Source organism: Cyprinus carpio, chromosome B18 (assembly GCF_018340385.1).
Source record: "Cyprinus carpio isolate SPL01 chromosome B18, ASM1834038v1, whole genome shotgun sequence".
NCBI classification, from domain to species: domain Eukaryota; kingdom Metazoa; phylum Chordata; class Actinopteri; order Cypriniformes; family Cyprinidae; genus Cyprinus; species Cyprinus carpio.
The window spans coordinates 17428994-17442404 of NC_056614.1; the positions used below are offsets into that span (position 1 = coordinate 17428994).

The 13411-nt window shown below is 37.4% G+C and overlaps 2 protein-coding genes across 5 annotated transcripts in view; one reads left to right on the forward strand and one right to left on the reverse strand.

The window, feature by feature from the left end:
• The window catches only part of iqch (IQ motif containing H), a 27238-nt gene extending 16747 nt beyond the window's left edge, over positions 1–10491 (reverse strand). The window contains exons 1-13 of one of the 4 annotated variants that reach the window (XM_042744106.1): positions 10444–10491; positions 9636–9690; positions 9353–9475; positions 8894–8997; positions 8730–8805; positions 8526–8645; positions 5834–5948; positions 5276–5377; positions 4608–4795; positions 3408–3959; positions 2155–2221; positions 1651–1734; positions 1387–1565 (exon numbers count right to left, since the gene is read on the reverse strand). In XM_042744106.1, coding sequence (XP_042600040.1) covers positions 1387–1565; positions 1651–1734; positions 2155–2221; positions 3408–3959; positions 4608–4795; positions 5276–5377; positions 5834–5948; positions 8526–8645; positions 8730–8805; positions 8894–8997; positions 9353–9475; positions 9636–9686 — 1761 coding nt within the window. In that variant the 5' untranslated portion in view covers positions 9687–9690; positions 10444–10491. Of the gene's footprint in view, positions 1–1386; positions 1566–1650; positions 1735–2154; positions 2222–3407; positions 3960–4607; positions 4796–5275; positions 5378–5833; positions 5949–8525; positions 8646–8729; positions 8806–8893; positions 8998–9352; positions 9476–9635; positions 9809–10405 lie in introns of those variants that run through there. The other 3 variants (XM_042744104.1, XM_042744107.1, XM_042744105.1) reach the window with 3 other exon arrangements.
• Positions 10015–13381, forward strand: aagab (alpha and gamma adaptin binding protein). Its single transcript, XM_042744109.1, has 10 exons — positions 10015–10183; positions 10893–11083; positions 11164–11260; positions 11353–11442; positions 11518–11601; positions 11697–11776; positions 11898–11988; positions 12158–12262; positions 12703–12752; positions 12844–13381. Exons 1-10 carry the CDS (start codon positions 10090–10092, stop codon positions 12919–12921), a joined length of 960 nt encoding a protein of 319 aa, XP_042600043.1. The 5' UTR covers positions 10015–10089; the 3' UTR covers positions 12922–13381.
• Positions 13382–13411: the final 30 nt, after the last annotated feature.

Below are 13411 nucleotides of genomic sequence, written 5' to 3' on the forward strand. Positions count from 1 at the left end.
ATATATATAAATATAAATATATAGTATAATTATAATAAATATATACCAGGGGTGGCGAATATCAGTCCTGGAGAATCGCAGCCCTCCAGAGTTTTGCTTCAACCCTAATCAAACACACCTGAACAAGCTAATCAAGGTCCGAAGGGTTACTAGAAAGCTACAGGCAGAAGAGTTTTAATTAGGGTTGGAGCTGAACTCTGCAGGGCTGCGGCTCTCCAGGACCGGAGTTTGCCACCCCTAACATATACTGTAGCAATATTAGAATCATTATAGTTTGGTCCCTCATATCAAAAAGTGTATATGTGACTCTGGACCACAAAACCAGTTATAAGGGTCAGTTTTTTTAAAATTGAGATTTATACATCACCAGAAAGCTGAATAAATAAGCTTTTGAATAAATAAGCTTTCTGAATAAATTAAGCATTGATGTGTGGTTTGTTAGGATATGATCATATTTGGTTGAGATACAACTATTTGACAATCTGGAATCTGAGGGTGCAAAAAAAATCTAAATATTGAGAAAATCACATTTAAAGTTGTCCAAATGAAGTTCTTAGCAATGCATAGTACTAATCAAAAATTAAGTTATGACACACACACACACACACACACACACACACACACACACACATATATATATATATATATATATATATATATATATATATATATATATATATATATATATATATATATATATATATATATATATATATATATATATATACACATATACACACGATAGGAAATTTACAAAATATCTTGATGGAACAGGATCTTTACCTAATATCCTAATGATTTTTGACATAAAAGGAAAATCAATAATTTTGACCCATGCAGTGTATTTTTAGCTATTGCTACAAATATACCCAATGCTACTTATGACTGGTTTTGTGGTCCAAGGTCACATATATTGACATTGTTTATGTTTAGTTTTAAACAATATCAAATATATATATTTTTTAAAATGCTATTAAATTATAATATGAAAAGATCTTCTTTATCTTCTTTGCATTTCTCCTCTTCCCTAGCTTGCTTCCTAATCTGTCTAATAAACTTAGCATTGTATATTACGAATACAGTTGCTCTGTGACAGTATCTTGTGTTCCTCTTTTGTAAGTGGCTTTGGATTTTTGGATTTAAGTACAGAACGTAAAAGTACAGAACCTTGCACTGCAACCTAATCAATTATGGCAGATCTACACAGAGTACTGTAGTAAATACAAATGTCACCTCTGTCGCCCTCTACAGGTGAGAAATAAACCAAATTATTTTATGAAAATTGTTAAATTCATGTGCACCACTATATTTCAGAAATTATTTTGAGGGGAGACAAAAGGTATCAACATCTACTGTAGGTGTGTGTGTGTATGTGGTGCACCATACTGGAAAATACTCCAGAGCTTCTGGCATGAGGACAGTGAAGCGTTTGGAACAGTGGGACTCAGGTGCAGAAGCGTCACCCAGCTCAATGGCTGTCTGCAGGCCCAGCAGGCGAGTGTAGTATTGGAGAACATCCTTGCCCAGGCACACCGGAGACACATAGATGACCTCGACATTCTCATCTATATATAACACAAACAGTACTGTGTTTGCTTTCATGTGTCTGCTGTCAATCTAATTTGATCATGTCATGGTTCACACCCTCACCTCTGATATCACACAGTCGGCCCATCTGGGTATTCTGGAGAACATCAAATCCCCTGAGACTGAGCCGCTGATGTTGGGAATATCCTATTGAACAAATCAAAATGATTTCAAATGAAATTTAAATATTTTAGCAATAAATTCATGACTTTATTCTAAGCCAGGAAACCCCAAAAAGACTGCTATAAACTAATCTCTATAATGAAATGATTAAACGCATGCAAACTAACAGAGCGAGGCAATAAAAACAATAGGGTTCAACTTCTTAATTATCTGAGCTCACACAGGCCTCTCCTCAGCCACCCCCAGTGCAAAAATCACACTCCATCTGCTGGTGATTACAATTCACAACCATCATCATCCCCAATAGCCAGTGCAGGTCTCAATGACAAGTTTTTGGAAAAATCAATTTTCTGTGTTTTCTGCAGGTGCACCCAAATACATGTATTTTTTCCCTTTAAAATATTACGTAACCAGAAGCCATCATAACAGATGGAAAGGAATTACCCAATGATGGGACGTGGATGATAGTCCTTTTGGCGGAGGTGATGTGTTTCCAGTTGGCCGCCAGACTCTGTGAATCACAGACAGCAGAGGATAAAAGAGAGTAAAAGTGACCGGTGACAGACAGCACCCAGCAGAACATGGATCTATTACGTTGACGGCCCACCGATGGCAGCAAAGGGAGGAAATTATGCTTGTCTTTCTCCCTGGGTCTCATGGAGACAAACCAAGCATAAATCACATTAATTAAATCAGCTAAGTGCATACTTAGAAACATCTTCCCTCTATTAATTCAATTAGCAGTCTACATGAAGCTTTCTGCCAGGGGAAGATTAAGGCTTAATTAAAAGGATGTGAGTGTTTAAAGGGTGGAAACATACACAAGCTTGCGTCTGCTCTCACAGTGAGTGACGGTGAGGATAAATGAACATGTGGGCACTAATTAAGAGACATGCTAGGTTCATAAAGATGTTACAGGAATGACAGCACAGACGAAACATCTGTTCTGACAAATAGAAACTTAATCTAAACGTGAGCTATCACAATCACTGTTTGTATAAGCACCTCTGCATCGAAAGTTCAATTCTTTCCTGGGCTGTATTGATAAATAGATGTACTATACAGGTGTGGTTTCACAGTTTTTTGGTAAACAGACTGATTTCATACAAAATCTTATGAGTGGAACAACTGTACTTTCTTATGCCATGGATTCATGATCTACCATTCAAAAGATGTGATCAATGACAGCTTGAGCCATTTCTGGAAGTTACTGGAGTAAAGACCTGGTCGTTTCAAGAAAAATAACTCATTATAAAGTTTTAAAAAATCATTCTAAATAACAAGGAGGCAGCATGGTTGTGTGGTTTTATAAAACATTTCAAATTAATATACAGTATTGCCAGTTACCATGTCGGTTTTTGCTACGGCAGTCATAATAGTTTCAAAACATCAGCTGAATGAATGATTCAATTACTTATTCATAAAGACAGCTGCAATTGAATCGTTTTTGAAAGAATCAATGGAATGAATGTTTCTTTGCCAGTGTTTCATTCCTGAACAAATCTTTGTTTTAAAAACAATTTGTAAAAAAAATTGTAAAATAATATAACGCCTTTACGCTGCTGGTGTCCCGAGTTTGAATCCCGACTTGAGGACCCTTCAAGTTAAACTGTTAAGTCAATGCTCTTGGAACGCTGCTCAACAAATCAGATTCAAGGACCAGAAACAACTGTTATATAAATGTGTATTTTATTCACCTCTGCCCTGATGCGGTAGTTTTCCAGTTGGCGAATACGTGAGGCCTGTAGACTCTTCTTCAAATGGCCCAATTTGGCATGTTTCAGCAGAGATATGGCAATAACTTGTGCCGCCCATTTGGGCCTGAGTTGGAGCAGGTAGGCGGTATGGGCAGAGTAACGCCTCCAGCAGGTCTGGATGCGCACAGCCGCTGCCTGATGCCCCTCGATGCCTTTGTAGCGCTGGCCAGGCTGACACATCAGGTCCCATACCTCATCTCGGTTCTCCAGCACTGAGAGCAGCTTCTCCACATGGGCAAGCCGGCCCCTGCTGTCTCTCCAGTCAAGCTCACCGCTCTGCACGCACGCTGCCAGACGCTCCCCACACACACGAGCCAGTGGCACCGCAAAGTCCAATAGCATCCGCTGCAGCTGGTCCAAAGCCTCTACAATTGCACCCCAGTAGAGACAGTATTGCTTTTTGAACCTACAGTAGTCAGGATCTTCTGGGTCAATCTGACACTCAGCTATGGTGAAAGGATATTTGCTGACGGCAGCTGGCACTGAAATGCTCTAAGAAGAGAGAAATGCATATTATAATAAAGGCAAAAGGCAATCATTTAACGGGATAGTCCATAGAAAAATTTTAATTCTGGTTTAATGTCCCATAATGGGGCCAAAGCTGTTTAATTACCAACATTCTTCCAATTTTCTATTTTGTGTTCCACAGAAGATAAGAGATTATACAGGTTTGGAATGACATGAGTAAATGATGACTGAATTTTCACACACACACACACACACACACACACACACACACACACACACACACACTTTTTCCTTGAAAACTGTTTTAGTAAAATATTTTTAAACAATCATTGGAAACTGTTTTAGTAACATATAAATAAACAAACAGTAAAATCTGCTTTGCAGCAAGTCATAAATACAAAAGGCCACTCGCTTGCAGACGGTGACTATTTCAAATCATTACCTATATCTGCCCTAAAGCTATTCCTTGACACATTGAACATTACGTCAGGGGTAAAAGCTCACTTTACACAGAAAAATAAAATTGATTATCAGTCAGTTCTAAAGCTCTCATGATCAAATTATTACGAAAACACAGACTGTCCAAATCAACCAAAATGTTAACTCAGCAAGCAGAACACATTATATATCCTTGTCATATATAACTTTATGTATGTGGTAAATAAATAATACCTGTCGGTTAAGTGGGGTGAGTCGGGCTATCCCACGATTCAGTACTCCATTGTCAGAGCTTGCAGAAGCAGCTGATGGAGGGGGAGTGTATATGGTCCTGGATGCTGGAGTCTCGGTTCCTGATCTTCCAAAAGCCATTTTGTCTTTGCTCACATCCATCTCCAGTTTTGAAGCCCTTTCTGACTCATCTATAATAATACATAAGTAAGTACATACTACAGTCAAATACTGTACAATATACATAACCGATATAAGTAAACAATATATAAATATATGTAATAGATATGTAATATATATGTAATACATAAGAAGTACATACTACAATCAAATACTGTACAATATACATAACCGATATAAGAAAACAATATATAAATATATGTAATAGATATGTAATATATATGTAATATATATATATATAATATACATACAATATATACAATATACAATATATAATATATGTAATAATATATTATCTGCTGAAAATGAAGTGTTAATTGAACAAAAAAGCAATATTTGAGGCTTTTTTCCATAGTTTACTCCCTGTATGTATGTAGATTGTTGGGATTCAATTTACAGCAAAAAGCTGAATTTTAGGATACATACAAATTGACTTTCTAACTTTAAATGCAGGCCGCAAGTGTGTAATGACATTGTGGAAATAGACTGACCTGTCTTACTTTGGCCACTGTCCTCTCTCTGGAGCACATGGACAGCTTTGGGCTGTACTGGGGTTTGCACTGAAGAGAGGTCAGCTGCTGAGGGTAGCAGCCCTAAAATGCAAAAAAAAAAAACGTCTTATTACAATCTGCAAAAAGGATCCTTACTCAAAATAACAATATTAATGACGAACACAAAAAGACAGCACAAACAAATAAATTAATTTATGCCAAAATATGCATGTACAGTACACTACTGTTTAAAAAGTTTGGGTCCAAATCAGAATATTCAATTGATTTCTGAGGGATCATGTGACACTGAAGACTGGATCAATGACTGCTGAAAATTGCCATTACAGGAATAAATAATTAAAATACATTAAAATAGAAGACAGTTATTTTACATTGTAATACTATTTCTCATTGCTACTGTTTTTACTGTATTTTTGATCAAATAAATTTAGCCTTGGTGTACATTCAACAATCTTATAGGCTCAAAACAGTAGTGTATATAATGCATAAAGAAATACTGTATCAGTTGTAAAAAAAAAAGAGGCTTATACACAGTACCTGCATTCATGTCTCTACATTCGGGTGGTGGTTTGGGGTGTAGGTGTTTAGGCAGACCTTCATGTGCTGCAGTGAAACTCGAAGTGGAGCCAGTGACCAATCTTTGAGTCCCAACCTAGAAAAACCAAGGCAAACAAATTTTGTGTTTTCATTACATAAATACACTTACTCTTTCTAACCACTATGGTTCAACTAAGCCAAAATATAGTTATTTTAAAGAGCTGCTTCACCCAGAATTAAGATGTTGTCATTTATTTCACTGTACTTCATACTTTTAATTCATAATTTTAGATTTGCATTGACTGTAGCACTGAAATCTCCTTTGAGTGATTTAAATATGTGCATATTCAAGTTTGATGTGAAAGAGAAACATGGTCACCATTCACTTTCATCGATAGGGAAAATTTTATTTTTGTTTTTGTGAGAACTCTCCATTTAAGCTTGAACTAAGTAATGGGCCTTTCTTAAAAAGGCTATAAAACATTGTCCAAACATGGAGAAATTACTGAGCCCCGAATGATAGCTCTGTGGTCAAAGGTCAGAGGTATTGAAAGTGACAGAACAAAGGGTATTAACCTACTGCCCCGTCTCACTGGGCCAAAAAGACCTGCCTGCAGGCTCTAAAGCCACCATTTACCCTGTACTAGAAGAAGAGAGAGAGGGAAAATACTTCGCTCAATAACTTGCTCACGGTGAATGCTATTAGCTTCGGGTCACCGATCAGATTTTTCCCTCCAAACAAAACTTTGTTGTAAAAGGCTGGGAGACGACTATCCATTAATCAGGCTGGTGGCAGCTTGTAGATGTCAAGAAATATGGTTTCTCTTTCTCTCGGTTCCGTTGGCTGTACGAACCACAAGTGCAAGCACATTTGTGAGAGAGAGAGCGCGGTGATGTTGTGTGATTACAACCAACAGATTTTCCGCATTCATTAAAACAAAGCTGGAGCTAAAATACAGGCAGTTAATGACATTGTAAACTGGCCAATAAGCCCCCTTCCCTGAAGCAATCAATCACATGCTGGCAATGCTTTCTGGATACTTTGAGCATGGCTCGGTTTATTTGTCTCGCACCTTCTCTCAAGTGAACAGCTGCTTGAAATCTTCTAGAATTAAATTCCATCAGAGCAATGCCTAAAATGCTCGTACCACCTCATTATCATATAATAGTTCATAAATCGAATGAAAGTCGTGCTCCACATTCCACAATAAAAAGGATGTACTGCAATAATTAGGACTTTCATGGTAGTCATATAGCGACTAATATAATTCATCATTAATTTTTACAATCATTTTGATAAAAACAAGCACCAAAACTCACTACCAAAGACAAAAAGCCCAATAAAAACATGTTATCTACAGAAAATTTATAGCCCATTAAGAGCAAGATGGCTAAATCACAAGCTAAACTTTTTTGGGGCACAAAAATGAGACAAGCAGGATGTGCATTAATCATAGCAAACAAAACAGCATCAAAGAACGAGGTCGGTCATTTCCTCAGTGCATATAAACATATAATGGAGAGCACACTGCAAGTTTGTCAAGTTGTGGGCACATGCCAGACAGAGCCCTTCTGTACTCTCCTCCTCATCCTGCTGTTCTGGATTCTCCCCCTGATGTTCTCTGGCCTTTCTGTTGTCACACCACTGAGTTCCCTGACAAACCACGAGCACCAGCCAGGTGTTTGGAGAGGTTTGGAGGCTCGCAGCTGTTTAAGTGGTACAAGGGGACATTTAAAAGAAAAGAAAACAGTGGGAGCTCCTTCGGAGACTCAGCAGAGAACTAGCCGACAGCACAGAGGTATTGACGCAGCAGGCAGAGCGCCAGCGAGTGCCAGTTGGGTAAGCCACGGCTGTCTTATTGGCATGCGGGAACAGGTACCAGTGCCTGTCCTGAGACAGCTGTAAAGCAGCAGCCCATACAACTGCAATCAGGCGGTGGCCGTCCTCCGAAGAATGCTGATGTGCCGCAATCTGCGTCTGTCTGCTTTCGGCAGCCAAGTCTCATACCATCTTCTCAACAACATGACAGCCTTCTCACAAGTGACAGGCAGAGGATGCAGGAGATAGAGGAAGAACCGCAGCGGAAAGCAGAAGGGGGGGAAACAGAGCACCAAAACAAATGGTGACCTTTAGAAAGATTAATTTGTTTACCAACAGACAGATTTAGCTGTCACTGCCAAACCTGGTGACCTTCAAATCCGCTTCTCCTGTTTGAAAGCAAAGTGACTGGAGTCATCTATTATTACACGCCAGTCACGTCTTTTCTTTTCATGAGGTTCATGTGACAGACGCTGGCGTTAAGGCAATAGTCAGAGCTGGCCACCATATAATCAACACTATCAATAAGCCTTAATCATAATCGCTGCAGGATTCTAGTGCAGCCACACATGTAAAATAAAATAAAAACAAAGTACACTATAGTATTAGAGGGACTAATTCTGTCATTATTTACTCACACTCATGCCGTTCCAAACCTGTGTGACTTTATTTCTTCTGTGGAACCCAACAGAAGATATTTTGAGAAATGTCTCATAAAATCGTTTGGTAACAAACTTTCTTCAAAATATTTTCTTTGTGTTCTGCAGAAGAAATAAAGCCATACAAGTTTGGATGGAATAACATGAGGGTGAGTACATGATGACAACAAAAAAATAATAGAAAGAAATAAAATAATATCTTTCAGCAACTCACACTGGCCCCAGCTCTCTTGTGCAGGTGAGGAAGCTGAATCCCATAATTTTGTTGCACAATCTCCTTGTTCTTTGGGTGAAAAGGGTTATTTAGCAGACGCATGATAAATGCTGATTTGTGCTGTTGGGGAGATAGAACCAGAGATTACAGAATAAATAATTTTTTGACTGAACAAATGTTATGAATATGTGTAAAGATGGAAACCTTTTCCCCTGGGGATGGACCAGGAATCTGGCATCTCAGAGGACGTGCATTTGGTATTGTCTCATATGGTGGCTGCCTACAAAAATGTTATACAAATTTTGTAAGCGGTAATGTGATATTACATAATCCAATTGACAAAGTTTATATATATATATATTTAATACCATTTAACAAGCTTGGCAGGGACAGGCTTCTTTTCAGGCTCTTCAATACAGGGTAGAGTCAAAAACTGATTATTAATGGTTTTCAGGTGATCTTCTGCATGCCTCTGTAATTCAGTAAACAAATATTTACAGGCATCATTCATTCATGCTCCACATTTCATATTTTTCCACTGTATGAATCTTACAAGTCAGGGACTGTAAGACGAGACGACTTATTTAGATGAATAAATGTAGTAAGATAATTAGTTAGTAATTATCTTACTTTTATATATAAAAAAACAGGATGTTAAAAAAATACAGGCCTACAAAACTTCGAAAAACAAGAAGAAAAATAGATTTGCAATTTCTTAAACTCTCCCCCACATAAATTTGGTATTGTATGTTGTGTATTTAATTAATGCAGACTTCAATTATCTAGAAATATTCAAGTCAGGTTTTCATAAAGTTGGCTTTATATACCCTTATTCCATGTTCCGTCCTGCTGATGGCTACATCCAAAGCTTGAATGTCCAAAACTTCTCCATTCTCTTGCACAGTCAATCGAACAAGATTCTTTTTTAGTTGTCTTAAATCATCCTGCACCTAAGACACAATAAAAATCACAAGAAAATTGTTTTACAAACGTAATTATATCATATTCAGTTATATAATGCAGCTAGCATAGTTTCAAAGGAATTAAAACTTCAACAGTTGCTGTCAAGTCTTCTTTTATATTATTTTGTACTTGAACACATTAACTTACCTGTACTAAAATATGCCCAACTTCGTCCTTATTTTTTAGTACGTCGGCCATTTTTCTACAAAACAATTCAGGTCACATTTAAGCCTTTTTTTCTAACTGTGCCTTCATGCTTCCTTCCAAGTTTGACATTTTTCCAAACAAAGGTCTGGCTGTAACTATGGCAACACGACGCGTATGGCAGTACAGTCTCCGTGAGTAAACACAGTTAGGCACAGTTATTATTTGTTATTATTACAGTTTTGTTCAGGGTATATCATTTACTATTTCTATAGCTATTCATTGGAAAGCTGTTTTGCTTTAACTAATTTAATTAAACTTTAGATTTTCTAACACACGCGCGCAGACACGGAAGCAATTGAGGTTAGAGGTGAAAGGTATCCTGGAGGTGGTTGACAGCTGTTGCTAACGTGCTAACTTTCATTAGGAGCTGTTTTTAAGTGTCCAAAAGCTTAAAATGGCAGATGATCAAGGAGATGAAGTACCTACCCTGCCTTGTATCTTAGTCACAAGTTGTGATTCCAGCTTTAAAGAAGAGGAGCTCATCAGACGTGAGTAAAAGGGGGAAATCTATTCTACACTCGTTAGCCTTGATGCTATGCTAACGTTAGCTGTCAACAAAAAAAACATTCAACGTGCTGTCTCTTAAATACAGATCAGAATGTGTCGATCGCGATAGCAGTTTCATTGCTAATCGCATAAAATATAACGTTACGTTACTGTGCGTTAATGTATTGAGTAACGATTGCATAAAAGCAATTACGTATATATACTTATTTTGTTGTTGTTGTAGAGATTGCCCAACTGTCACCTTACAATTCTTCATCTGGATTTTTGCTGATTTCATGTAACATGCAGTGTTTCCTAAACGTTACAGTTTACACGTTTGCCTATTATATAGGGTTTCTAATCACGACAATCTTAGATGATTGATAAAACATGATACAACTGGACAATAAATGTGAATCACTAACTTACTGGTGCTGTTATTGATGCAGGGCTACAGTACATAATAAGTGTGCAATATTTATAACCTGATACATTCGGCACATCAATTTTTAATCCTTATGCCAAAGTTAGTGCCTTACTAGAACATTGTATAAAAAATGTTGTAATTCTTTACATCTAGTGATTCTTTGTGTCCAGCAGGCGGCAGTGTTGAGCTTCAGTTAATTTACACATGATGTCTTACTTTAGAGAGTTTTTTAATGATATCAAACACACACTTGGCCCATAACAGTTTAAAATGTTTTATTTCAGAGATCTTGGGCTCAGAATCACTACCTCAAGCTACCAAGATAGAGGAAAGAGTTTCTTGGTATCCATGGACAATCAACAACAAGTACTACACAGCAAACGTCAGCTTATGTGTTGTTTCAAGTCCATTCGACATGAATGCAGAGGTTGCCAGGTCTATGCAAGCATTCATCGTTTACTTTGACAGCAAAACTGTGAGTTATTGACATTATGATCATTTTACAAATTCACCATTAAATGCATGTGCCTTGCTTCAGCTCTTTTTGTATTTCAGAAAAACGCCCTTAACAGTGTCAACTCCTGGTTATCAGTAGTGGAGGATTTGGCTCCAGAAGTGCTGATCCTAGTGTGTGACCATGCGTGTGACAGTGGTGAGTGTGTGTTTGGTACTACTTATTCAGTGGTTTGGATGCAACATATGCAGTTTTTTTTTGTAAGATTTGGTGTAAATATGCCGTTGCAGGTGTTAGCAAACAGGAGGCCCAGCAGTGGTGTCTAGCTCACGCATTTGAATTAGTAGAGCTCAACCCTCAAGATCTACCTGATGAAGATGGTGAGAGACAAAACAAAGTTAAGTCACGATTATGCACGTGAATCATTTTGTTTACAGTCTTTGTGCACCCCATAGATGACTTCCCAGAGTCCACTGGAGTAAACAGAATCGTCCAAGCCCTCAATGCCAACGTGTGGTCCAGCGTTGAGATGAAAGATGGTGAGATTGTACTGCCCTGATGTGAAATATACAATGGCATCTACAACAAATCATATTCAATTAGCTTTCCTTTAATTATCATTTATTCTTCTCAGAACACAGTCAGGGATTTGGGCTAATGAGCAGCCTGGTGGCATCTCATCACAACACCCCAAGACCCAGTCAAGAGACACTGGTTAGCCTTTTCTAATTGTGCTGCTTTTTAATATATGTAGATTAACATTATTTACTGCATTTTAGGTAATTAAGAGTCTTAAGGTCATCTCGTCATAACAGACTATTTTTCTTGTTATTAGTCCTCTCATTCCCCATCCAACAGTACAGATGAAGACACTGAGAGCCAGAGAGCAGAGAATAACCAGAATAATGCAGTAGATACAGCAGTCGGTAAGTGCTTTTGTTAAGGGCAATATATTTATACTTGTTTTGGAGTTAAATTAATGGTATGATAAAATAGGGTATTAGCATTTAAAGTACAAATGGAGGAAGCCATTGTTTAAATACTTGAAAGTATTTGTGTGCAGTGTTTAATGAAATATTTGCTAATCTGTCACAGATCCCATGATTGACATAGACATACAAGAGTTGGCTAATCTAACAGCTGGAGATGCAGATGTGGAGAATTTTGAGCGACTTTTTACAAAATTGAAAGAGATGAAAGGTACACACACACATATATATATATTTACATATACACTACTGTTCAAACATTTAGGGTCAGTATTTTTTTTAATGTCTTGGTAAGAGGTTTCTTATGTTCAGCAAGAATACAGTAAAAACAGGAATATTATGAAATATTTTTACAGTATAACCTTTAATTGTTCTATATTTTAATATATTTTAGAATGTAAATCATTCCTGTAATGACAAAACTGAATTTGGTGCTCAAGAAACATTTTTTATCATCATTGTTAAAAGTTGTGCTGCTTAATGTTTTTGTGGAAACTGTGATACTTTTTATTTTCAGGATTTTTATCGTGATCAATTAATGTGTCCTTGTTGAATAAAATATTTGTTTAAATCATTTACCGAAATTTAAAAGTGGAGACCTGTTTTTACAAATAATGGCCATTATATTCTTAAAACTCTTTTTATTTGTAGACAAGGCCTCTTCGCTGCCACATGAACAGAGGAAAGTCCATGCAGAAAAGGTAATATACCTTTAATATGATCTCAGTAATACTAATGCTAATAGTTGTAAAATCTGAATGTTGCATTAACAATTTAATCGCCCTCAATCAGGTTGCTAAAGCGTTCTGGATGGCTATTGGTGGAGATCAAGATGAGATTGACGGCTTGTCATCAGGAGAGGAGAGTTAAGGCCCCAGTTTCCACTGTTGCTACTCAGCCCACCCTTTGAACCCAGAGTCATCCCAAATCTGCCCAGCCCAAGAAACATGGAAGAAATGCAGGCAAAAAAACAGCAATGGAGAAATTCATGATACTGCTGTTACTATAATGTCAGTGTCCAGCACCTCAATCAGGCAGTACACAGTGATTATGGGCTTTCGCCTTCAAACATTGTAATCGCAGAGCCATGGGATGGGTTGCAGGGGGCAAGATTGTTCTCTTGCCTGTTCTCTGGTGGTGTCAGTGCAAGTCTGCAGCCACATACAAGGATGAAGCATATGGTTCTGTCAAAAGAGTTGTAAATCAAATGATGGATGAGCTGACAAAAGTGGATTGTTTTTAAACTTATTTTTCCGATTTAAGTCACAATTATGGACTATTCTTGTGCATGTCATTAGCTCTTCATCAATTAAAAGAATGATCTGTCGAATCAGTTTTGATGTTTTGTTTTGCTTAGAAA